At 57.6% G+C, this 23,583-nt stretch overlaps 10 protein-coding genes across 10 annotated transcripts; 3 read left to right on the plus strand and 7 right to left on the minus strand.

Annotated features, from left to right (window-relative positions):
* Positions 1-1,211: 1,211 nt before the first annotated feature.
* Positions 1,212-2,348, plus strand: B0H64DRAFT_361485 (uncharacterized protein; the record flags this gene model as incomplete). The annotated part of the gene is made up of 1 exon (XM_062801734.1): positions 1,212-2,348. The coding sequence occupies one exon, from the start codon at positions 1,212-1,214 to the stop codon at positions 2,328-2,330; it is 1,119 nt and encodes a 372-aa protein (XP_062657700.1). The 3' UTR covers positions 2,331-2,348.
* Positions 2,349-2,449: 101 nt separating this feature from the next.
* Positions 2,450-5,192, minus strand: B0H64DRAFT_181379 (mitochondrial outer membrane protein IML2). Its single transcript, XM_062798926.1, has 2 exons — positions 2,913-5,192; positions 2,450-2,852 (listed from the first exon to the last, which is right to left on the minus strand). Exons 1-2 carry the CDS (start codon positions 5,099-5,101, stop codon positions 2,570-2,572), a joined length of 2,472 nt encoding a protein of 823 aa, XP_062657701.1. The 5' UTR covers positions 5,102-5,192; the 3' UTR covers positions 2,450-2,569.
* An 875-nt stretch (positions 5,193-6,067) lies between these two features.
* Positions 6,068-7,027, plus strand: B0H64DRAFT_400085 (DSS1/SEM1 family-domain-containing protein). Its single transcript, XM_062804037.1, has 3 exons — positions 6,068-6,470; positions 6,547-6,658; positions 6,742-7,027. The coding sequence occupies exons 1-3, from the start codon at positions 6,335-6,337 to the stop codon at positions 6,779-6,781; spliced, it is 288 nt and encodes a 95-aa protein (XP_062657702.1). The 5' UTR covers positions 6,068-6,334; the 3' UTR covers positions 6,782-7,027.
* Positions 7,028-8,664, minus strand: B0H64DRAFT_400088 (phosphoglycerate kinase). Its single transcript, XM_062804038.1, has 3 exons — positions 8,482-8,664; positions 7,987-8,407; positions 7,028-7,931 (listed from the first exon to the last, which is right to left on the minus strand). Exons 1-3 carry the CDS (start codon positions 8,545-8,547, stop codon positions 7,162-7,164), a joined length of 1,257 nt encoding a protein of 418 aa, XP_062657703.1. The 5' UTR covers positions 8,548-8,664; the 3' UTR covers positions 7,028-7,161.
* Positions 8,665-9,437: 773 nt separating this feature from the next.
* Positions 9,438-10,857, minus strand: B0H64DRAFT_181489 (uncharacterized protein). Its single transcript, XM_062798928.1, has 4 exons — positions 10,635-10,857; positions 10,372-10,462; positions 9,732-10,285; positions 9,438-9,663 (listed from the first exon to the last, which is right to left on the minus strand). The coding sequence occupies exons 1-4, from the start codon at positions 10,701-10,703 to the stop codon at positions 9,550-9,552; spliced, it is 828 nt and encodes a 275-aa protein (XP_062657704.1). The 5' UTR covers positions 10,704-10,857; the 3' UTR covers positions 9,438-9,549.
* A 659-nt stretch (positions 10,858-11,516) lies between these two features.
* B0H64DRAFT_181533 (uncharacterized protein) lies at positions 11,517-13,018 on the minus strand. Its single transcript, XM_062798929.1, has one exon. The coding sequence runs from the start codon at positions 12,844-12,846 to the stop codon at positions 11,701-11,703; it is 1,146 nt and encodes a 381-aa protein (XP_062657705.1). The 5' UTR covers positions 12,847-13,018; the 3' UTR covers positions 11,517-11,700.
* Positions 13,019-14,006: 988 nt separating this feature from the next.
* Positions 14,007-17,908, minus strand: B0H64DRAFT_324905 (uncharacterized protein; the record flags this gene model as incomplete). Its single annotated transcript, XM_062800673.1, has 6 exons — positions 14,007-14,417; positions 14,461-14,556; positions 14,637-16,967; positions 17,079-17,584; positions 17,633-17,683; positions 17,734-17,908. Coding segments are annotated over 6 exons (3,570 nt in total), but the record flags the coding sequence as incomplete, so codon positions are not given.
* Positions 17,909-18,203: 295 nt separating this feature from the next.
* On the minus strand, positions 18,204-19,065 carry B0H64DRAFT_418175 (uncharacterized protein; the record flags this gene model as incomplete). Its single annotated transcript, XM_062805301.1, has 2 exons — positions 18,204-18,835; positions 18,918-19,065. The coding sequence occupies 2 exons, from the start codon at positions 19,063-19,065 to the stop codon at positions 18,204-18,206; spliced, it is 780 nt and encodes a 259-aa protein (XP_062657707.1).
* An 870-nt stretch (positions 19,066-19,935) lies between these two features.
* On the minus strand, positions 19,936-21,021 carry B0H64DRAFT_181680 (beta-lactamase superfamily domain-containing protein). The gene has a single exon (XM_062798931.1). The coding sequence runs from the start codon at positions 20,805-20,807 to the stop codon at positions 20,016-20,018; it is 792 nt and encodes a 263-aa protein (XP_062657708.1). The 5' UTR covers positions 20,808-21,021; the 3' UTR covers positions 19,936-20,015.
* A 938-nt stretch (positions 21,022-21,959) lies between these two features.
* B0H64DRAFT_462815 (major facilitator superfamily domain-containing protein) lies at positions 21,960-23,384 on the plus strand (the record flags this gene model as incomplete). Its single annotated transcript, XM_062807569.1, has 4 exons — positions 21,960-22,056; positions 22,112-22,145; positions 22,204-22,786; positions 22,848-23,384. The coding sequence occupies exons 1-4, from the start codon at positions 21,978-21,980 to the stop codon at positions 23,382-23,384; spliced, it is 1,233 nt and encodes a 410-aa protein (XP_062657709.1). The 5' UTR covers positions 21,960-21,977.
* Positions 23,385-23,583: the final 199 nt, after the last annotated feature.

Below are 23,583 nucleotides of genomic sequence, written 5' to 3' on the forward strand. Positions count from 1 at the left end.
AGCGGGCGCCATGCAGCAGCAACAACACAGGCACCCGGCAGTTTGCTGAGAAAACCCGCCAAGTTGTCACGAGGCGCGAACCAGCGGTCGGAGATGTGGAGCGCCCTCAAGGCCGGGGGGAGGAGGGTCAACGTTTTTGTGGGGCCAATTGGTTCGAGACGGGACTGGTCATGCTGGTTCCGGTTGTGAGAAGGAGCGACGGTGTCTCAGGCTGTTGGGAATCGCGAGAGCTGTTGTTGTTGATAACCCCTCCGACAGGTCAGGAAATGCCGGGGAAAATCAACTTGTATCGAATGAGCGGGAAGCTGTGACGGCACAAAAAGAAAAACGCGCACTGACCTTGGGGACGGTGGCCTGTGCTCTGAACCCCTGAAATTACATGCGGGCAATCCCCTAATCCCGGTCCACTTCAAACCCCAACAGAACCCTTCGTCCGACAGATTTCGCCGACAAAAGAGGGGCAGGGACGAAGGGAATGTTCAAGTTGTCGTCCCAAGCCCCGATCGGACGGATAGCACATGCTATATACAGTCACATCACGAATTTATTCCGCGGCATTCGATTCGGAGATGTATCCAGTCAACAGGAGCCGGCTGCATGCAATTTCCCCGGCCTGTCATCCGGAAGTTTGGATCAGTGGGTCAGGCACTCCCTCCCCTTGCTCCCTTGCCTTCCAAGGGTGGGGGTCCCACGAACCAGCGGGCAAAGGAGCCGGCTTCGTCTTCCATTCGACCCAAGGGAAAGGAAACGTCGGGCCACAACCACAACAAAAGGCGTTTGCTTGGTCCGGAACCGTTCTCAGCTCAGGCCAAGAAGCGCCAATCACAACGTCTTCCGCGCCTTTTACAGTGATGCCAATTTGATGTCCCGCCTGGTCGAATATTATTGCCGGCGCAGACCGCTTTCCAAGAAGCCAAGCTGCCGCAAAGTTTAAGTGACGTCATGTTCCGTGCCTTTCATAACTTGAATAATATCGGCGTTGCGAGGAACGGGTTGGAAACAATAGGAAGATCTGGGTAACATGTAGTTACTGCAGTAGGATGTTTATGTGGAAGGTCTCATTGAGTTGACAGACTACCCGTATAATTCTGGACTTCTTCACCCCAAGATCCCCCTCTCCAACATTTCCCCTCCATTCGCGCAACTGCGCCAAGAAACCAGTGATAGAAATTACCTACCGATCAACAACAACTAAACAACACAACAACACCATGGACATCCTCCTGTCTCTCCCAGTTGTATCCTACTTTTTCTCGACTTCGCTCACATCATGGTCCACCTCGCTCAACCTCCTCTTCTTCTACATGACCTGGTCGACACTGGTGCTCACACACTCTCCTCTTCACATCGAGATACTCGGCATCACAGCACTCCGCATAGTCTTGTGGCTGTTTCCGTCTCTCATCTTCCTCGCATTTGACGCTCTTGTACCATCGTTAGCACAGAGCATCAAATACAACGGGGCATCCGCCCTCCCACCGCGTGATGCAAAGTCACTCGCCAAACTGACGGGCCTCGCCCTGTTCAACCTCGCTCTCGAGACGGCTCTCGAGGCGGGCATCTCCCTGGGCCTCGCAGCCCTCCTCAAGACGCCCGTCTTCCGCACCTCCACAACCCTCCCCCTCCCCTGGCAAATGATGAAGCACATCGCGCTCCTGCTCACCGGCCGCGAGATCCTCACCTACTACACGCACCGCTACCTGCTCCACGGCCACCCCGCCCCCGCCATCACCCTCACCAAATCCCACAAACCCAAGCTCTCCCGCACCACCAAACCCGCCCCCCCAGCCCGCTCCCTCACCGCGCTGCACACCCGCCACGCGCACGCCCGCGCCGCGCCACCCTTCGCGCTCGCCCTCAAGACCGACCACCCGCTGCCCTACCTGCTGCACCGCTTCCTGCCGCTGTACCTCCCCGCGCTGGCGCTGCGCTCGCACCTGCACCTCCTGACTTTCCTGCTGTTCGCCGCGCTGGCCACGCTGGAGGAGACGGTCACGCTGTCCGGGTACACGGCGGTGCCGGGGATTCTGCTGGGCGGGATGGCGCGGCGGGCGGCGGTGCACTACCGCGGTGCTGGACGTGGCGGGCGGGGTGGTGGTGGGGGCGGTGGTGGGAAGGTGGGAAACTTTGGCGGGTGGGGGGTCCTGGACTGGGTGCATGGCACGAGCCTGGGCGGGGATGTCATGGCTGACTTGAGGGACGAGGCGGATAAGCATCGGGTGCAGGAGCGTGGGGCCAGGAAGGTGGGGGAGGTTGGGGATGCTGTGAGGGATGGGGTGGAGGGGTGGAGGAAGGGGAATGGGAAGAGGAAGGGGAAGAAGGGGGAGTGATAAAATGGGGGGTTTTTGGTGGGTGAGGAACGGGGTTGGATTGTGTGATTGTCGGCGTTAGGTTTGATGTGTTAACCAATGTACGATCTCCAAATATCATGTACAAATAGGTACCACAAAACAATATTTGCGTGATATCCACGCTACCGTCTAATTCCGCCCAAACCCGCCCTCCCAATGTATCCTACATGTACACCGTGTATTTAATATACCTGAAAGGGAGCCAAAAGACCACCTTGTCATGCCCACCCTTTCCTTGTCCTCAACCACTCAACCGTCTCCATACCGGCCTTGACTCTCATCCCGAACCGGGCATCCAGCACGAATCCCTCCGACTTGGACACTTTATCCAGGTACTGGCGGCATTCATCAACCTTCTGGCGTCTAAACGCCTGAACCTCGTCCGCCGCACCCGTAGGCCAGCTTTCCCGGTCCCACACCTCCATCCAGGCCACCGCGGCCATCTCGTAGTCGGCGGCAGCTCGACAATAATCGTCCCTGGTAGGGCCTTTGAAGACGGTTCTATCCCCACAGTAATTAGCATCAAGGCACAGCAAAGTGTACAACTTGAGGGGATCATACTTGTCCATCGCCAGCAGGGGCTCGACCAAAGCTCTCGCCTCAGCGCCCCTGCGCAATTGCCGCAACAGCGCCGACTCCGTCAACTGGGCAATGGCAAACTCGTCCTTCTCCTCCTTGATCTTGGCCAGCTTGTCTGCCGGCGCGGTGCACCGCTCCCACACCAACAGCGTCCTCGCCTTCTCTAGGTACTTGGTCCCCATCCGCTTGCTGCCGTTCCACAGGTAGATCATTTCGACCGCCGGGCTGACGGCCACGGCATCAGCGAGATCCAGCCCGACGGTCTTCGCGCGCTCCTCCCACTTCTGCAGCTTGCGGCTCACAAACACCTCGAACGGCAGCTGCCGCGCCATGAACCGCTTCTTACCCGCCACGGTGGGCGCCTTGCGCAGGTACTCCTCGGCGGCCTTCTTGTGCTTCTGCGCCTCGGTCAAGAGGACGCCCTTCTCCCTGTCGTCGTCGCCCAGCGCGGCCGCGGCGTGGAAAGCGTCGCGGTACAGCTCGATCTCGGCGCAGCCGGCGATGAAGTAGTAGAGCGCGTGGCTCCAGCTGTTGAGCTCGACGCAGCGCAGGAAGTTGTCGCGCATGGCGGGCCAGTCCAGCACGTACATGGAGCTCATGCTCAGCTCGAAGTTGTTGAGCGCCGTGATCTGCCGCATCTTGCTGTCCGTGTTGGCCTCCAGCCGCTCGATCGCCTCGTCCAGCCGCCGCGAGTTGGCCAGCACCCGCGCCTCCTCCAGCCGCCACAGCCGCGAGTCCGGGTACCGCTCGCGCATCGTCGCCAGCAGCGCCGTGCACTTCTCCTTGGGGTAGCTGACCGTTTCGACCTCGCTTTCGTTGCCGCCATGGGTGCTGCCGTCCGAACCGGAGACTGCGGGGTCGTCGACGCCTTCGTCCGGTGGGAGGATGTCGGCCATCCCGAGGAAGGTGTTGTAGTAGTTGAGGAGGACCAGCGCGGACATCGCCCCGTTAATGTTGGGGAACTTGGTGGCTTGCCAGAGCATTTTCAAGCCCCTGTCGCGGTCGCCCTTGAAGCCAATGACGTACAGAAGGCGGGAAAAAGCCGGAGGCACCATGGAAAGGATAAGGAGAAGAATGCCAAAGCACATGCTGGCGCCACTGTGAACGAAGACGTCGACGGGGGAACTGAAAAGGGCCTTGTCGGGACCGGATGTGTTGAGCTGCTCCAGCGCGTCACTACCGGGGGTTTGTGACCCGTTGCCCAGACGTTCCTTTGAGGCTGGCTGCGGTTTAACGTCCTCCGTCATGGCAACCCGACTTAACTTCTCCTCAAGCGCCGCCGTATCCTGCTGGGCCGCGGCTACATCGCCAGGAGCCTGCGCAGCGTCTTTCATTTTTTCCCCGGCCGATTGATCACCATTTTCCTTACTTACGGGTGTCTGTGTGTCGTCGTCGAGGTAGGAGAACTCGGACTCGTCAAACGTCCCCGGCATGGGGTCCTCTGAAAAGCTGCCTCTCTTTACCGGAGCCGTGTTCTTCACCTCTCCTTGCCCTATCGACGTCAAATAACGCCCCTCCGCCGCCATTATGCCGTCTAGCGTAACATATGCTTTCCGCAACTTGTAGAAACCTTTGATGGCCTCGGTCAAGCTCTCGTGCATCACTCCCACCACGGCGTTCATGAGCTGCGCCTCGGCATTGACGAGGGCAAATTCAGAACCTGGCGGGTATATCTTGCTCCGGCCTCCCTTCGCCGCGGCATCCGGGTCAACGACCGCGGGCTTCGAGTACCAGTACCCTGTGCCAGTAGCCGACCCATTGCCCGACTTTTCCGCCTCTTTCTGTGCTTTCTTGATGTCATTCCACGCTCTATTTTCCGTCTCGTTCAGCCTGTTCGCCGCCTCCGTCATGATTTCTTTCTCGAAACCGAGGATACTCCTCATGAAGCTCGTGACGCCCAGCCCCAATTGGTGGAATGTGGAAGCGTCCTCGCGCAAACGCAGCAGCGCTTCCGCGCCCTCGATGTCGTCGTTCATGATCAGCCCGGCGGCGGCGATCGCATCGTCCATGTCGCGAGCTTCTTGCTCCGCGGGGGAGATTGCGGGTTTTGCTTTGCCACCGAGGCTCGACGTGCTCTCGATTGGGCTCTGGCCGGGAGTCGCGCCCTTCGAGGAGGATTTGGAGCTCGCCGGAGCGGACGGGCCGCGGAACCACGAGCGGAGCGCCGACATGTTGCCTTCGAGTTTGTGTTCTTTGGTTCAGGCACGATGTCGGGTCAAGGAGGGTGGCGAGAAAGGGCAAGCGCGGCGTGGATGACGGTTTTAGGAGGCATGAAGGGGATGAATGGGGAAAAAGAAGGTTCGGATGACCCGACGGCGCCGGGCGCAATAAATATCGCTAAATACAGGCCGGCATCACCGGGTTAGGCGAGTCGTTCCAGGCTCCGTCAACCCCGTTGTTGGAGGCTGGTGTCGGTCTTCGTAACAACCTACCCTTGTCCTTGACGACGCCTCAATCCTGCGAGTAAAAGCTGACGACAAGACCAACCCCACCATGGATGTGAAGCTGGAGATTCGGCCGGGGCCAGTGCCCCGCTTACCGGTTACGATGGATGGAGATGACGGAGAGACGCCGGAGATGCATTTATCGGCTTGTCTTTCCTTTCTAGCTAGGGTGACCATTGGCTCCTCCTGCGAGGCAGGAATGCATGCGGAGGAAAGTGACATCAACCAAGCTTTTAATTGTTTCTTGGCGGGGACGCGTGGAGGGAATCAGTCCGAAGCGTTGTTGTGTGCTTGTCCTTGCAGGTTGCCACTCTGCAAAACCCCGACATAATTGCGGCAGGCGCGAAAAGTCACTGGACGAGGTAGGTTTATGGCATTCGTAAACACGTTCCGGGTTCCAGCAAGTAAAATAGGGCATGCGTTGGCTTCGTTTTTTACAGCAACGAAATATCTCCTTATCTTCGTAACTCAAAACAGGTCGAGTTCGAGAGATCGGCCATAAAAAGTTGTGCCTGGCATCGGACATGCGGCGGGTCGAACAGCCCGTCAGCCGCAAAGCCGGCCCCGAAGGGCAAGGGCCGTGCACCCAACAGTGATCGCTGCCCCACTAGCCTGGTCCGTGCGAGAGCTGCGGGTGTTGCCGCTCTCGAGCTGTGTCCCGCCTCGTGACGCCTTCTCACACTGGCAAGCTACACAGAATCGGACCCCATCAACCATCAACTTGGACCATCAACACAATCTCGCGCTCCATACCGACTAGCCCCTACGTCGATAATATCAAATCTTCGCTTCCTGCAATCACCGATATCTCGCAAAGTCGACCAGTCCGCCCGCAACTTCTGGCCAATCCGACGCGGCACTCGACTGCCTTCCACAAGATTCCCTGAGCTTGGCTAGGTACATACCGAGCCTGCGCATCCGACATCCCCAACCATCAAACAACCCAGACCCCCGTTCACAATGGCGGCTACGCAAAACACCACCCAGAAAGACGACAAGGCCGCGGCGGCGAACCCGGCCGAGCAGCAACAGGCCACCGAGTCGAAGCCGGCCGCGCTGGAGGAGGATGACGAGTTTGAGGATTTCCCTGTTGACGGTACGCCAAATCGACAACCTACTAGACGAGGACCCCAAACTCGTGATAGAGAGATGCTGACTGATGGTGCAAACAGACTGGGAGCAAGAGGACACAGAGGCCGCGAGCGGTAGCGGCGCGGCACAGCACCTCTGGGAGGAGTCGTGGGACGACGACGACACGAGCGATGACTTCTCAGCGCAACTCAAGTACGTTATTTCATACCCTTTGTTGGATTATCCCATCCTATCATGCACTCAACTAGGGGAGATGGTGCTGACAGATTCCGCAGGGAGGAGCTGAAGAAGGTGGAGGCGTCGAAGAAGCGGTGATTCCGGCAGCCTGGGAGGAAGCTGGATACGGCGACACGGTAGCACTTCAAATTGTATACCATAGACCGGCCCGTCGTTACACAAGAGCTGGCGGGCAGGGTGACGCCTGTGTGATCAAGGGAGCTGCGGCTGAATCCAACAGTAGACACCCGCACAGGGAAGCTTGGGTCACGCGCCCCGGACCAGACATATAGCGGGCATAACAATAGAAGCTATACCGTTGAAACAAGTTGCTTGGATTATAGATGCAGAGATCACGAGAATTGCGTCCAGATGTTTGCCACTAACGACTAATCACACAGATAAGGCTAATATTCATAGCATCGCCCTCCTAGTTCTGTTACTATGGCCGCGCAACCTCTCGCCCAAAACGTGACAACCTACTTCCGCTCGCTCAGCGCAACAACACCCGGCAATTCCTTGCCCTCAAGCAACTCCAAGCTGGCGCCACCGCCAGTCGACACATGGCTGAGCTTCTTCTCAACACCATACTTGGCCGCAACAGTAGCGGTATCACCACCGCCAATGATGACGATCTTGCCGCTCTCGGCAGCAGAAACCGCCGCGTCGAGCGTGGCCTTGGTGCCCGAGGCGAACTTGTCAAACTCGAACACGCCGGCCGGGCCGTTCCAGAGGATGGTTTGGGCCTCGTCGATGGCCTCCTTGTACAGCTTGATGGACTCGTCGCCGCAGTCCAGGCCCATCCAGCCGTCGGGAATGCCCGAGGCGTCGGTGGCCTTGCCCGTGTTGGCGTCCTTGTCGAACTTGTCGGCGGTGATGTAGTCGACGGGCAGGACGACCTTGACGCCGTTCTTCTTGGCCTTGTCCATCAGCTTGTCGACCGTCTTGGCGCCGGCCTCGTCGAAGAGGGAGGTGCCGATCGACATGTTGTCGATCGTCTTCTTGAAGGTGAAGGTCATGCCGCCGCAGATGATGAGCGTGTTGACCTTGTCCAGCAGGTTGTCGATCAGCTGGATCTTGTCCGACACCTTGGCGCCGCCCAGGATGGCCAGGAACGGCCGCTTCGGCGACTCCAGCGCCTTGGCGAAGTAGTCGAGCTCCTTCTTCATGAGGAAGCCGGCTGCCTTTTGCGGGAGGTCGACGCCCACCATGGAGGAGTGGGCGCGGTGGGCGGTGCCGAACGCGTCGTCTGTGAAGTTTCAGTAATGGAGGCAAGCTTGCCGCGCGGAACAGTGACAACGTACTGATGTAGATATCGCCGAGCTTGGTCAGCCCCTTGCGGAACTCCTCCACCTTGGCCTTGTCCGCCTTGATCTTGTTGCCGTCGGCATCGGTGCCCTTGCCCTCCTCCTCGATGTGGAAGCGCAGGTTCTCGAGCAGCACCACCTCGCCGTTGTCGGCCTTGTTGACAATCTCCTCGACCTCGGCGCCGACGCAGTCAGGGGCGACGGTTACGCTCTTGCCCAACAGCTTCTCGAGCTCGGGCACGACAGGCTTGAGGGAGTACTTGGTGTTGACCTTGCCGTCGGGGCGGCCGAGGTGGGACATGAGCACGACGGCCTTGGCGCCATTGTCGACGGCGTACTTGATGGTGGGGATGGCACCGGCGATGCGCTGGGGGTTGGTGACCTTCTTGTCGGCGTCGAGGGGAACATTGAAGTCGACCTGTGGTGGAGCTGCTATTAGCTTGGGGTATGGCCTTGCAAAACATAAATATCTTGGGGCCTCTCGGAACGTACGCGGATCAGGACCCGCTTGCCCTTGAGGTCGACATCCTCGATCGAAAGCTTGTTGGCCAGAGACATCTCGGCGGCTTTGCAGAGCAATTGGCGAGAATAAGAAGGTCTTGAGTGGAAATTGGGGATTGGAGACAAGCTTATCGTATTTTTCCGGTCTGATGGCAGGTAAAAAGACGCAGCAGCCAGCAATGTGAGCTGAACCTGTCGGGATGGAGGGGTAGAGGGGTAATAAAAGGTGGTGGGGTCACCGCGAAGCTGTGACGTCGGACGATGGTTGGCTGATCCCGCAGCTTGCTCTTGCTCGATGATGACACGAACGGTTCGGTAATTCGGGACCAGAGGATTGGGAATGTGTTGCTATCTTCTTCGCCGATAGGCAGGAGGATACAAGCGCGAATTACTGGACATCACCAATAAAATCCGAAATTTGACTATGATTTTTGCTCCCCAAAGCTCGCGCCATGGGGGTGGGCTTGGCCGACCGGGCGTTCAAGCTGTGGGACGCTGCTCAGCTCCGATTCTCGGCTAGTTGTCTGGTTTCGCCCGAAGAAAACGGAGAAACGAGCTTGAATAGATCGTACGACACGCTAATTTGGGGAGGCGACCGCAATTAATTGAACCCCCGTGAACTTTTTTGAAGTATTGTCCATAACCTGGGATGCAGGATCTAGAGAAAACCCTTCACGACTGGCACCAGGCGACGTGGGAACGGAAAGCAATCTGTAATAAGCAAGCGAGAGTCGGCAAAGCACAACGGCGTTTACTTCATGTATTGTTACAAAATGCCCTCGGAAACAGGGGAGCAGGCAGCCAAACGCCTTCCCAACTCCGTTCGCCGTCGTGACTGGCACGCAACCCGAGTCCCTAATCCGAGTTGCAATTTCTAGAACCGAGAACCGGAGTACCAAAAAGGAAAGAAAAACAGATGAAACGAACCATGCCATCCGTAGAGCTGGAAGGCGCAATTCGAATACCCAACGTTTTCCCGTCATAGCATTAACCTAGTAGCGCTGGCCGTAGCATTGTATGGGGCGGGGACACGCGCTTCAACCTCCCCGAGCCAACGATTTATGGAAGTCTGATGTCGGATCTCTCGGGGACGCGGTTCTCCTGTGCGTTCTCAGCCGCGTTGGAAAGCGATAGATACGCGGTCCAGGCAATTCCAACAGTCGATACGAAGGGCTAGAACAGGGCTCGTTGTCAGCGGAGTTCACGAAAGCAAAACCGGTTTTATTCTGGGATTAACTCACCAGCTGGAACTGCACCGGCATGAGCCGGAAGTTGATGACCTGCACAGCAGGCCAGAGCGCGTAGTTCGCCTTGAGCGTCGGCACATACATGTCACGCATTTTCTGGTACACAGCCCTCTTTCCGCCCCCCTCGGCGACCGTCATGGCCGTGAAGAAGCACGCAACGCCAAACGGCGCAAAGATGAGTTGGTCAAACGCCACTCGCTTCATGGCCGGCATGAAAGCGGCCGTCTTCGTAATGGGGAAGGCGCGCTCGAGGAACTTGAACCAGCGGAACTGGATCGGGGCCATGCAGAAGCCGTAGGCCATGAAGCGGGTCAGGCGTTCGAAGTCGAAGGGTGGCGGGAGTATCTTGGACTCCGGAATCAGCTCGCGGTCGCTGAAAGGGTTCTTGCGGTCGAGCTCGTGGATCTCGATGGCAAGGGCGTCGTCACGCGGGTTGAGGCGGCCGTTGGGGTGTTTGCGCACGGCGCGTTCCCGAATCGACGTGATGGTCTGCGCGACCGTGTCGGCGACGCCGCCGAGAATCGCGTTGGTCACCATCATGGTGAGCACTGCATTTTATGTATCGTCAGTATGTCACCGGGTTGTGGAAGGTCGGCGTTCGGGCGGTCGGCTGGGTCGGAAATTGGGGACGTACGAGGTCGCTCATCGTAGTATGAGTTGAACCGGCTGGTGAGCCGGGCGAAGAGGGCCATCTCGATAAAAAAGATGATCGCATGCAAGAGCGGCTGGAAGTTGACGCATTTCAGTTAGCGGTTGCCCACTGGAGTAAGTGACGGCGCGAGGATGGATGGGCGAAAAAGATGGAATTCGAGATGCAAACTTGAAGCTAGGAGGGGAACCCGGAAGAGCGCCAAGCGGCCCATGCGACGAGAGGGAAACGAACAGGGGAACACTCACGATTCGACCATAGATGAATCTGCTATTGAGCGTTCGAAACCAGCGACGGCGGGTTAACTCCCAAGACATGTTGAAGGTCCTGAGCAAAAAAAAATCGATCTGGGGCCACTGGTATCTGGCCGGCCAGAATCCCAGAGAAGTGGTCAAAATGTTGGCACAGGTCGATGACGAAAGATGGCACAGGGGGTCCTGCGATAGCGGCTGGGGCAAATGGCGTCCACTGATAGACAGGGCCCACAAGGTCGCGTGTCCCTGCGCTCACGGTTGGCTTTCGCTCCAAAGTCTGTAACTAATAAATTGCAATAGTTAATGGATGCTTTGGGGCAAAAAAAAGATAACGACAGACGTGGCAGGACAAGTCACAACAACAACCAAGCGCTCAAGGTGAGCTGCTGACGCTGAGTGAAAAGGTGAAGTTGGACAGTTCACCCTGATTGAGGCTGTGTTGCCGAGATGCCGGCAGCGCAAAAGGATGAATCGGATTCGCAACAATTCCATCCCCGACGAATCCGGGTGTTCGAAACCCGCTGCAACCCGCTCGTTTCGACCCAGAATCGCTGATCTCAAGCTGGGTTCCAGCTCATGGACATGTTTCCAACCTGCTATGTTAGGCACCTATTTACTTGCATCAGCAAAGCCGAGACCAAGCGTATTGCACGCAAGCCGTCAATCTCGATCAGGAGTCCCGAGCCATGGAAATTCGCTCCAATTCCCGTCGGGGTTGAAGTTGATGGAGGTGCGGATACCGGGTTAGGGTTACTCGAACATGTGGGCATCAGCATGAGGCCCATGCCATGAGACCATCCCTAAAGAGGCAGCATGTGTTTCGGTATGGGAAATCATTGTACGTCTATCGGTTGGTATGTTCGTAAGTATGTGTGAGAAAGCAGAGCTCAAACGAACTGAGTATGTACTAAAAATGCCAGAATGTAAACTCCGAGGGAAGCCCCTTTACACATTACTCCTCTACCCGCAACACATCACACCCCCCGACTCCAAGCTATGCTAGGTATGTACTAAAAACGCGCCGACAAAAGCCTCCCCACCAGTTTCAAAAAAGCCCTCACTAATCATACCTCCTCACCGGCATCTCAACGGCCGGCTGCCCCTGAAAGTACCCCGGCGGAGGCGGCACATTCCCCGGACCAGGCATCGGAGGCTGCTGCTGCGGCTGCTGCTGAACCCGCGCGTTCTCCGCAAACATCTCGACCCGAGTGTGCCCCTCGGTGGGGGCCTCGGCCGGCGAGGCCTCTCCCGCCGGCGCCTCCACCCACTCGCGGCCCGGTCCCATCTCTACCCACTCGCGGCCCTGTCCCATCTCCACCCGCTGTGGACCCTGCCCTATTTCCACGACGCCGCCCGTGTAGTAGTGTTTCGAATACTCCTCCGCGCCCGGCGACCCCGTCCGCAGTGCCGCGTACGGTAGCGCGTGCGCGTCAGACGGACTTCCGCCTCCTGCTTGGCGCCGCCGCCGCCGGCAGACAAAGATCGCGGCCGTGAGGATGAGCACGAGGAGCGCTGCCGCGCCGACGGCGATGCCTACTATCGCGGCTGTCGAGAGGGCGGGCTCGTCGGTGGCGGGTGGGTTGGTGTCGTTTGTGGCTGTTGAGCTGGGGGCGGAGGTTGTCGGGCCGGAGGTGGTGCCGGTGCTGGTGGTGGATGTTTCCGGCCGGTCGGACGCCTTCCACGCGAGCTGGATCATGGGCGCGTACAGGTTCATGGCGGGGACCCTTGCGTTGGGGATAGTGGTGAAGCCGAAGTTGTTGCTGGCCCCGTCCTCGCAGGAGACGGTCGGTAGGGTGGCGGAAGTGGCCCGCATGAGGCACGTCTGGCCATTCAGGTTGTCACACCTGAAGCCCTCCGGGCAGCAGCCCACAAACGTCTCTTCGGGTTCCATCTGGAACTGCACCTTCCACTGAGATGTCACGCCCTCGACCGCCGAGCATGCCGACGTATAACCTGCCGGGCATTCCAACCCTGGGGAGTAGAAACCCCTCCCGAACAACGGCAGCTTGGTCGGCTCGGGCGCCCCTTCCGTGGTTGTTGGCCAACACTCCGTGTTGTCCTCTACCGTCGTCTCCGCGCATGTTTGGCCCCACCAGGCGACATCACATGTTTCGCACAATCCAATGGCGATGGTACATGGCGCTGGCGGCGTGAAGACGGTCGTGAGAGGACCAAGGATAGTCCGCTCTCTGTTGGTATAGGCCATGGTCGTCTGCTCGCTTGCTCCTGGGTCTTTCGAGTCGTCTCTCTTGTCGCGATCGGTCGGTGTCGAACAGCGCTCTGCACTACCACTTAAACGCTAAAAGAAGGGCAGGTATGCGGAACACAAAAGATCCTCGAACTGGGCATCCACTGGGACAATCCTCACCTTTTCTTGGGGCGCCGAGACCCTTGTCGGTCAACAACGTTTTTCTTTCAGCTGGGGCCCCTCGTCCAGTCTGGACCACCTGGCTCCCGCCCGCCTTCAGACCATGTCGATTTCGGACTGGACGCCGGAGCTAAAATGCAGCTGGGTGTCTTGGCACATGGGTTCAGGGTCCCCATGCAACCATGCCGCTCCCATTCGCATTGTCTCTGGGTCGTGATTCGCCACTTAACCGCCCTCAGTCTTCCTTCAACTGCGAGCGCGGCTGTGCGACTCGAGCCTGGTCGAGTTTGCTGCAGGAAAAAACATCAGGATCAGGAACGAGGCATCTCAAGTTGAGCATGGCAAAAATCCCAGACGCCACGCGGCAAAGCCCTGACAGCAGTCGCCGAATTAAGCCTCGGTCCCCCCTTACCCTCGACCCACTCCCGCTTCGCTGGCTCTTCTTCCCCAGCTCGTTCGGTCACGTCTACATGGCGGGAGTGGATCCAGGCGTTGGGCAGGAAGTTAGCTGCCAAGTCGCTTGCCCTCGGCGAGCGAGTGGTGATTCCCAGCGCCATGGTGGCTATCGCGGCTATCATGGGCCGGGGAACGAAGGGTGTCATTGCGTTGAGAAGACCGCCCCTGAATCATGTGCGGAAGCCATCTCCGGCGCAGCTGACGTGAGAAGTTCGGTTTCGGGGATCAGCCTTCACTGGCCCTGCCAAGAGACTAACAAAAACAAGTCGGCGTCCATCTCTTGGTTGACATTCAGCATTTTCCCAAATGGGAAGCCATGCCCACACAAAGCAGCTTCACAAAAGTCGGACGGGATGGGCAAGGCGGGTTCAGCTCAACCTAAAGTGATCGTGGTACTCGGCGGCCCACCCGAGTCTGGTCTTCTTGTTGGCGGCTGCAGACTCTTCCATGATAACCGAGGCAGTTGGAAGACCAAAGTCTATTTTCTTCACACTATTTAGTTGTAACACCTACTATCACACACCCCTTTCCCAAGTCTCCCCCTACTTCTTGGGAGTGCATTCCTTTTTATGGCGCTTCCAGTCCGCTCGCTGGCACGCCCGGCCACAGTACTTGACCTTCAAGCACTTGGCGCAGCTCTTCAAGTCTTCACCATTCTTTGACTTTTCCTCCCCACAGTTCCGGCATCCACTAACACCGTTGTTACGCCCCTCCTCCTCCTCCTCCAGGTGCTCATCTCCTGGTGCAGAAGCGATATCCTGAATCCTCGGGATCACATCCTCGGCCAGCGCGCTGGGGAACAAGGGCGAAATGGCCGCCCGGACACAGTGCTTCTCGAACATCCCCCACATGGGCAGATCCGCGCCCCAACCCTCCGGAAACACCCCCTTCCCACACCCACACACCACCTCCTCCCCCATCTCAACCGACACCGGCGCCCTCCACACCCCATCCTCGGCGCGGTAATACTCACACCCCTCCTTATGCGCCCACAACCCACCACGACAGCGCTCCACCCACGCGGGGAGCACCTCCCTCCACAACCGCATCTCCTCCCCATCCACCATCACCACCACCCCGCCCGTATCCATCCTCATCAACCGTCCCACAAACCCCCCAAGGCTTCCCGCCACCCGCTCCGTCATGGCTAGAACCCCACAATCCAACACCACCGCCCTTCTGGCCAGATCCAGCCTCATGTCCCCCACAAACACCAACACATCCCCCGCCGTCGCCGTCGCCGCCGCCGTCTTGTCCCGCAGCACAAATACCCGCTCCCCACGCCTCCCACCACCACCACCACCACCACCACCACCCCGACCCCTCGTCTGACCGGCGTCGCCGCGAAGAGATTCCAGCCCGGAGGACTGCAACAGCAGGGCGTGCAGCGACTCCTTGAGTGCGACGCGAGCAAGCTCGGCAGGGGGGGCGGCCGAGGGGTTGCGGCGCAGGCGGAACTCGCGCGCCGACAACATCTGGATGCTGTGCATGTGGAGGAAGGATAGGGTGGTGGAGGGGTTGGTGGTGGAGATGCGCGGGTGGCTGGATGGGGAGAGGGTGGTGTAGGGGGTGGTCCAGCAGATGGGGTTGTTTGTTGGGGTGGTGGTGGTTGGGTTGGTGGTGTTGGGGTTGGTGTTGGTGTTGGTGGTCGTGGGGGGTGGGAAGAGGGGGGCGGTGAAGGTTGCCGAGGGCGCGGCGGCGGCGTTGGGGATGATGGTCGCGGCTAGCTCGATGTAGCCGGTCTTGCGGGCGATGCGGGTTTGGATGGTGTTGGCGAGGACGGGGAGCGGGAAGGTGAATGTTAGGGGGGCTTTGCCGATGGTGACTTTGAAGACGTACGGGGAGAGCGGGGTGGTTTGGACCGTGGCGCCGTTGGTGAGGGATGTGCGCAAGTCGCGGGCGATGAGATTGGTGCGGACGGTGAGAGACGTGATTCTCGCAGTCTGGGGGTTGGTGTGCGCCGTCGTGGATGTCGTCATGCCCGAGTTGATCTGACCCTGAGGAGTGAAGGTGTCGGTCGTGAAACCTGGAATCACAATGGTGTCCGTCAGATTTGGGAGTTCCCTCGTGATGTACACGTTGTTAAGGTCCCCAATTGTCGTGTTGAACAAGCACGAATCCATCTCGAGGACCGTAGGGGGGTGCTGAATTGCAAAAGACACGCGCGTAGTTTGTGGCTCGTGGAGGAGGGTCCAGGACGGGACCCTGAACGAAACATGCAAGGGGGAATCCCCATGCCAACCCTGCAAGTCCTCCTTGATGGTGACCGCGAAGGAGTTGGTGAAGCGCGACCCGTTCGTAGAGAGCTTGCCGAAGCCGAGTTGTACCGCGGCATAGTAGTTTTCCCATGGCAGAGGGTGTCTGGGAGAGCTCCGCATGACGGCTTGCACAAAGGGGGTTCCTATATGATGAAACGGGGGTTTTGTCATTGGCTCAAGCGCGGACCGTGGCACCTTCAACGTGATGCAGATGGAGGATGGCATGTCCTGCCAACCTGCCAGGCCGGAGCCGGAGGTTGGCCCGGAACCCGTCATTGCACGGAAGCCGGGGAAGTTCTTGAAAGTGTCAACCGAGTGAAGGCCCAGAAGGTGCATGTATAGATACAGCTCCTGGAGGTAGTGGTGTCCCAGCACCAAGTCGCTCTTAGACTCGATATGTGAGAGCAGCCGGTCCATAGCGCTGTCCCAGCCCGTCACAACGCGCCTCTTGACGAGCGAGACCAAAGCCAAAAAGCCTAGGCGGCTGTATGAAGGGAGCGGAATGTCCTGGTGTGACCCAAGAGTAAGGTTTGCCACGAATGTCTCCAGTCGCTCAAGCGGGAACATGTCAACATAAACCTGGTAGAGAAGCGCTGCCAGCTCTCCCTCGTCCATGTGCAGAGGATCCAAGCGCGCGCCTGGGCCCAACGGCGGGCGCTTCCATGTGATCCTGGAGTGAATATTTGTCTTCTCCGGTTCCGTTGTTGAGTGCCCGTCCCCGATTGCGTCGGCCAGCTGTTCGTCGCCGACGGATGAAGAGGCGGTATTTGTCCAATACTCAATAGGAAACAAGCCTAAGAGCAGCGACGTGGTCGCGAGGTGGCCGCCAACCAGATTGTCGAGGTGCTCTTGGTCCGACTTGGCCTCACGCCGAACAATGGTCTCGGTATATAGACTGGACGAGGCATCACCGTCAAGAAGCGGCGAGGTGGCGACGAGCAGGTTGAGGCCGCGGGAGTGGTCGAGGAGGTTCGACGTGTCGATGACGTTGAAAGAAACGGGGGCAGTGCCGTCGATCTTGTAGTCATCTTCGACAAGGACGAGCGGCTCCATGGTGTCATGTCGGCTGCGATAGTAAAAGGCGGTCGTGGCTGAACCGGTAACGCGCCGATGCTGAAGTGTGTGACAGAAAAGCACAGCGTCTCCGCAAAAGAAACGGAGGGTCAAGTCATGTTGCGCCCGTCTTCTGAACGTGTTGCTCCAATCGGAGAATTCCGCCTGGGCAGTTGTCACGATGTCTTGGAGCTTCGGTTCGCCAGAGACAGCCCGATGCAAGGAGGAGTCGGATGCAGGGGGGATGTATGCGGCAGACAGGTGGTATCCAAGCAATGGGTCCGAACCGTAGTGAAGTTTGACGGCGGGATCCGGAGACGCAAACAAGGGGTTCGCGAACGTGGCTTGGGAGCGAATCTTGACATCCAGATGGAGGCTGCCGTGTTTCCAGAAGTGTTGGTGGAGGTTGTTCAAGTCCAAGCCAGCGAGCATGCCGGTAGGGGTGGCGGATCGGAGGCCAGTGTATGTGAACTGGGCCTCACCTACCTGACGCTTGCGTGCATTGACGGCGTTCTGGAACGTCTGCTTCATCCAAAGCTGTTTGTCGGCAGCCGCAGAGATGTAGAAGGCCCAGGCCCTCGCGACGCGGGCGAGGGTTTCCTTGTCGCAGAACCGGATCAGCTTGCCGTATTCCCCCGCGCGCCATGTCTTGAGGCTGGTAGCCAAGGCGTGCAGTTTCTTGACTTGGTCCAGCAGCCGGTCATTGCAGGCTTGGTCGAGGAACAAGTGGTAGAAGATGTTCCAGTTGTCTCCGCTCTTCTGACCATCGGCGTCGTCGAGAATGAGTGCGAAGAGCGTGATGTTTCGAGCTATCGGTGTGTTAGTATTCGGTCGGGGAAAGGGGGGGAATTGCTAACCTATGATTGTGCTTTCAACGTCACAACAAGTGATGTCCATCGGGCGAGGTCCTAATCCTGGTTAGCAGTGGAAACATCGACTGTTGCCCCAGGCTGCTTACCATCGCAGTGGGCGGTGAAGAGGATGTTGCGGGGATCACCGCACGCAAGCAGCAGGATGTCGGCCTTCTTCTCCGGTGGAAGTCCCTGTGTCAGGGACACAGCGGGCGTGTTGCCGATGGGGTAGAAGTGAAACCACAAATTGGCATAGGTCGGGGCTAACATGGTGATGGTAGGGTTGGAGTTGTGTTGAGTTGTTTCTGAATGGAGGCGGGGTTGAGTGAGCGGACGATGGGGGATGGTTGAGAGGATGGAATGAATCCGGCAAGGAGGTTTGAGCCCTTAAGCAGTCAGTATTTCCTTCAGGCATGGAAAATTCAAGAGCGGGAATCAAGGGCAACAAACCGTTGCACACTGTGTACAAACAAACAGACAAGGAAATTTGGCCAGTCAGGCTCCTCGAAGCCGTTTGCTGTTTCGCCTGGGATTGAGGCCTGCTGCCAAACAACGAAAAGCTGCAAGTTCCCTACGGCTAGACCCTCTCGACCACTTTCCAAACGGCACCGCCCACTCTAACTTCATCATCGAGAGTGGTCTCATGGGCGAGATGAGTCGCAATCTCGGTCGGCAGCTCCTGGTCCCCAATCCGGAACTGTGTCACCCACCACTGCTGCCCGGCATCCCACCTGAGTCTTTCAACAGTGATGCTGTCGCCGTCCCGGGCAAATGCCTGACAGTACTGGCCCAATCGGACCACCAACCCCCGTTTGACCCTTTTCTCCGGCCCCTCGTCGGTCCCCGTCACGCTTTCCATCCGTAATGCGAGGCAAGTAACCTTTCCGTCGCTCCCGTCAGGTGCGGGCACCGTCTGTATTGGGTCAGACCGCCATACCTCCTCATAATCCGTCTCCACGCCGGTGGCCGGGTTCAGCATCCGGCCCGTTTCCAAGGTCAGGCTGGGGTCTGAGGGGTCGTCAAACATGTCGCCCTCATCCACGACGCCGTCGCAATCCACCACCCGTGAATCAATCCAGTGGGCCCATTGAGAGTGTTTAATTTCTTGCCCCTGGTCTCCCTTTGATGGAATCATGGATGATGACGACGTGCCAGCGATGGCCCAATCTAAACGGGAGAGCGGGAGTGTGACATGGTCTGTCAAGACGGCTATGAGCATATTGCACGCCTGCCCCCTCATCGGACCGGAGAGGGGAGGGGAGTGATGAGGCATGGGAAGCCGCAGACTCACCCTTGCCGACATTGACCGAGGAGCCAGATTCCAGAATACGAAGATCGACAAATCGACGGTTGGGCGTTGTCAACACGATGGTCGATGTGGGCTCGCTAGCTTCTTCCGGCAGCCAGCGGATGTATTCACGGATGGAGATATCACACATTGTGATCGTGGGTTAAAATTTACTGTGAGAAGTCAAAGTTTTGAGCTTGAATGGTGCGGGGAAGAAGGGGATTCAAGAGAATGCATCAATCAATGGGTTGTGGATTGCGCTATCATAGCCCTAACCCTCGCCCGCCCAGCCATCAATTTACCCCCTGAGCCCCTGAACTTCATCCAGTCTTACAGTTGTGAGTTGTCGAGAACATGACAAAACTGGGAGTTCTGGTCCAACTGCCTTGGTGAAACCGAGATAAGACTAAAATATTCTGAAACAGATAGAATTTCCGAATCTGATTTCACACCCCCTTTCTTTTAGACTCGCGTCAAGCTCACTGATTCACTGTTAACCCCCCCTAAGCAACGGGCAGGTTGCAAAGGCATTCACTGGCTGGTAGATAAGAATGCCACAAGCCGTGGTGTTGCGCATTAGAGAGTACCACGACTTGTGGCCCTCAGAATCAGTCATCCTGCACGGGAAAAAAATATAATCAGCCGGTCACCGCGGCGCCGGACTGCCCGGAACGCCTGACAAGCGGCTACTCGCCCAGTTGTCCTGGCCCCAGTCAACGTCTTGGCGGATAATGTTTCCTGTTTCGGTTAAGACTCGAGTCTGGGCTCGACGTCATGTCGCAACGAGGACGACACTGCGGCGGGCGATGACGAAGGCATGAATGAATCGGGGGCGATACGGTATACCGCGGAGATGAAAAGCAGGGGGCTTTTGAACATCTCACCGAGATGCGTTGAAGAACTAAGAGATGGGTGCACAACCGGTTGTTTGGTCTTGCCATGGCATCTAAATTGATGATCTAACGCTCTATTTCCCAAGCTTGCTACTTTTAATGCTTTATGCGCCCTCAACTGTGATAAATTAACTGTACATGTGTACTTTCCATTTTCCCTTGCCTCCAACCTGACAAGCCCGTAGTTATCGTCGTAAACCCCCACCGCCTAGTTAATCTCAACCGCTTTGCCAGGCTTCAACCAGCGGACGCTGTCCAACACGCCCTCCGCCTCAAACTCCTTGAACAGCCCCTCCCCATTCTGTGTAAAGTGATCCCAGGACTCATAGTGCATCGGCACAAGGACATCAGCCTTCAGATCCCGGAACAGCCGCGCCGCCTGCCGGCCATCCATCGTGATCTCCAACCCATCAAAAGTCGCCTTCCCCAGGTTCACCAGCGCCACAGCAACATGATACTTATCCGCCACCCTAACCAAATCATCCCGATACACGGTATCCCCCGAAAAGTAAACCGCATTCAGCCTACCATCCGGCGCAACCCCAAAGTCCTCAGCGCGCACCACAAACCCCACGCACTCATGACCAGGCCAGTGGGTGCACGGCGTGGCCGTGACGGTGAACACTTTCCCCGCGATGCGCACCTCGCGCTCCTGCCAGTCGGCGAAGCCGAGCACGCCCGGGCGCGGCGCCAGGTTGCGCGCGCCGTCCCGCGTGGTGACGACGCGGCGCCCGTCCAGCAGCCGGCGGCCCGGCTCGTCCAGGTTGTCCGGGTGGTTCTCGTGGCTGAGCAGCACGGCGTCGATGGGCGGGAGCTGGTCCGGCCGCAGGGCCGGGTCCTCGTAGGTGTGCAGGGTGTGGCCCGCCTCGGCGGGGAAGGTGGTGCCGGCGGGGGAGAAGAAGGGGTCCGTGAGGAAGGTCACGCCGTCGATGTCGAGGATGGCCGTGGCGGTCCCGATGTGGGTGATGGTGACTTTGTTGGTGAAGGTTGAGGCGGACATGGTGGGCGGTGTTTATTGAAAGGCTTGCTTTGATACCAGACGCAGTAAAGAGTAGAGTAGTGCTGGTACCTGCCAGTGATGTTGGGAGGGAAGGGTCTCTTATAGCTTAGGACTTGCCACCTAAAAAGTGGTTGTCACAACTTGGCGCTGGTATTATTAATGCGCCATTTGGCGTGACTCGTTGCTCTGTGGGGGGCGGGGATTCAAGGCATATCGCCTGGCAGGAAAGGAGGGAGAACAGTAACATGTCCCTGCTCAGCCCGGAACCCGAGGTAAATTTGACGATTGGTAATTAAGGGTAAAATGAGTCCACAACACAGCGCTGGCGTCCATATTTCTTTTTTCTTTTTCTATTTTGTTGTTTTCCCTTGAGGTATCAGTCTTGCTCGTACCTGTTTCAAAAAAGGGGCCACAGGAACCGACGGCGTGTTAGTCTCCTCGCATAGCTACTTCTTGCTTCAGAGAAGCCACAGCAAATTTAGGTAGAATACCTAAGGTACCTAGGCAACCCGGCAGTTCCAAATGGACCTTACACAGAACATTAGTAATAAAGACAGGTAGGGAGGTAGGGAGGGATGGTGCAGCTCATCGAGAGCCCGGCGCTATACCCCATAGAGTCACATATCCCGCCAAGACAACAGCCCCTGGTCCCACAGCCGTGAAGTTCCCCGAATTGGGCGAGTTTCAGGAGAAATCAACAGACTTCACGGACAGGTTGCCACTTGTGCAAATTTGTAAGGACCATAAAATACCCATGGCTCTACGCATCTAGATTTTAACTTGAATGGTATTTGTCAGCTCCAAACAAATAAACCCACCCTCGCTTTACGGGATAAGCCCGAGTTAAAGTAGTTCATCCTTGTCTAACACTGTTTTCAACTTCTTCGGCATTCGGTATAAAACCACCCTCAGCAATATATACTACGACTTCGGCCATCCATGTTATTACCATATTAAACAATTTAAAGAGTCTCCCCGGGAAGGCCTTGAATATGACACGTCGTCTACTGATTTAATCAACCCGATTGTGCTATGGACGACTGTCACCTTCGCGGTGGGCGACTTGATCGTCCCGTGAACGGGACGGGAGAGAGACCGGACGATCAGGCGATAGCTGAGGCAGGTTTACCAGCAGCTCCACTGGAATTAGTGGTCTCAGGTGTACCGAGTATGGCCACACTCGCGGAACATCCTTCAACACTTGCGTCTGGCGCACCGCCAGACGGCGGCTGGGCGGCTTGGATGTCTGGTAAGTCTTGCTCTGAAGACACTCCTCCACGAATCTAACAGCCCGCCTTCGACAGTTCTCGCTGGATTCCTCGCAATCATGAACACATGGTTCGACCTACCCGCATTCTTGCCCTCCCCAAACCCAAACCCACTAACACGAACTCAGGGGCTTGGTCATCTCATTCGGTGTCTTCCAGACCTACCACGTCACCAACCTCCACCGCCCCCCCTCGGACATCTCCTGGATCGGCTCCATCGCCGTCTTCCTCCTCTTCTTCGGCGGCGTCGTGAGCGGCCGCCTCACAGACGCCGGCTACTTCCGCAGCACCATCTCCACCGGCGCCTTCCTCATCGTGTTGGGGACGTTCATGACCTCCCTATCCGAGACGTATTGGCAGCTTGTCCTCGCGCAGGGGGTCTGCATAGGGGTCGGCAACGGGCTCCTGCTCACGCCCGTGAGCGCGGTGATTTCCACCTACTTCAGCACCAAGCTGCCGCTTGTTATGGGCATAGCCGCGTGCGGCAGTGTGACGGGCGGGCTTATCTACCCGAGCATGGCCAGGACGCTGCTGGGGAGTGTTGGGTTTGGGTGGACGATGCGGGCGATTGGCTTCATACAGCTGGATACGCTGGCCGTGGCGGTTGCCGTGATTACGCCGAGGCTGGCGCCAAAATGGACGGGTGCGCTCCTGGACTTGAGTGCTTTCAAGGAGCCCGAGTTTGTCTTGAATGCCATCGGTTCTTTCTTGGTGAGTCACCCATCACTGCCGTCCCGTTTGATCACCAGAGAAAGTACTGAGACCAGAGCAGGCTTTCCTAGGCGTTTTTGTCCCATTCTTCTACCTATCCTCTTACGCGAGGAGCGTCCAGGGGATGGAATACACTGAGTCTCTGGACCTCCTGCTGGTTCTGAACGGAGTGGGCTTCGTCGGCCGGCTGCTGCCCGGTTTCGTCGCGCGCTACGTCGGCACGTTAAACGTCTTCCTTACCTCACTACTTCTGTCCGCCTTAGCAATGTACGCGTGGATCGCCGTGCACTCGACTCCGGGACTTTATGCTTGGACCTCGTTTTACAGCATATTCGTCGGGGGCGTCCAGTCGCTGCTCCCGGCGGCGATATCGGTATTAAATCCGGACCTTCAAAAGCTGGGGTCGCGGATGGGGATGATCTTCGCAGCTGTCGGAATCGGGGCCCTTATTGGGTCGCCAATAGCTGGTATTCTGATATCAGAGCGCGGCGGCTCGTACGTGGGCGCGCAGGCTTTCTCGGGGAGCAGTTTGGTAGTCGGCGCTCTGCTGATCTTCGCAGCGCAAGAAGTTGGGAGGCGGAGGAAGAAGGCCGTGTAGCCGATATGCTACATGCGTGAGGTTTGTGATAGGAGTGGTTAGATGGAGCTTGGAAGACAAGGAAAGGAAGGAATAGAAGAAAATTGTTACATTAATTACCTAGGTAGAAAGCGGCTTCTATGTACTAGTATTCTCCCACGTATTTGAAGTCTTGGGATCGATAAACACGAAAGAACCACCCTCGACTTTCTACCGCTGA

This window comes from Chaetomium fimeti (assembly GCF_033439085.1).
Source record: "Chaetomium fimeti strain CBS 168.71 chromosome Unknown B0H64scaffold_5, whole genome shotgun sequence".
Taxonomy (NCBI): domain Eukaryota; kingdom Fungi; phylum Ascomycota; class Sordariomycetes; order Sordariales; family Chaetomiaceae; genus Chaetomium; species Chaetomium fimeti.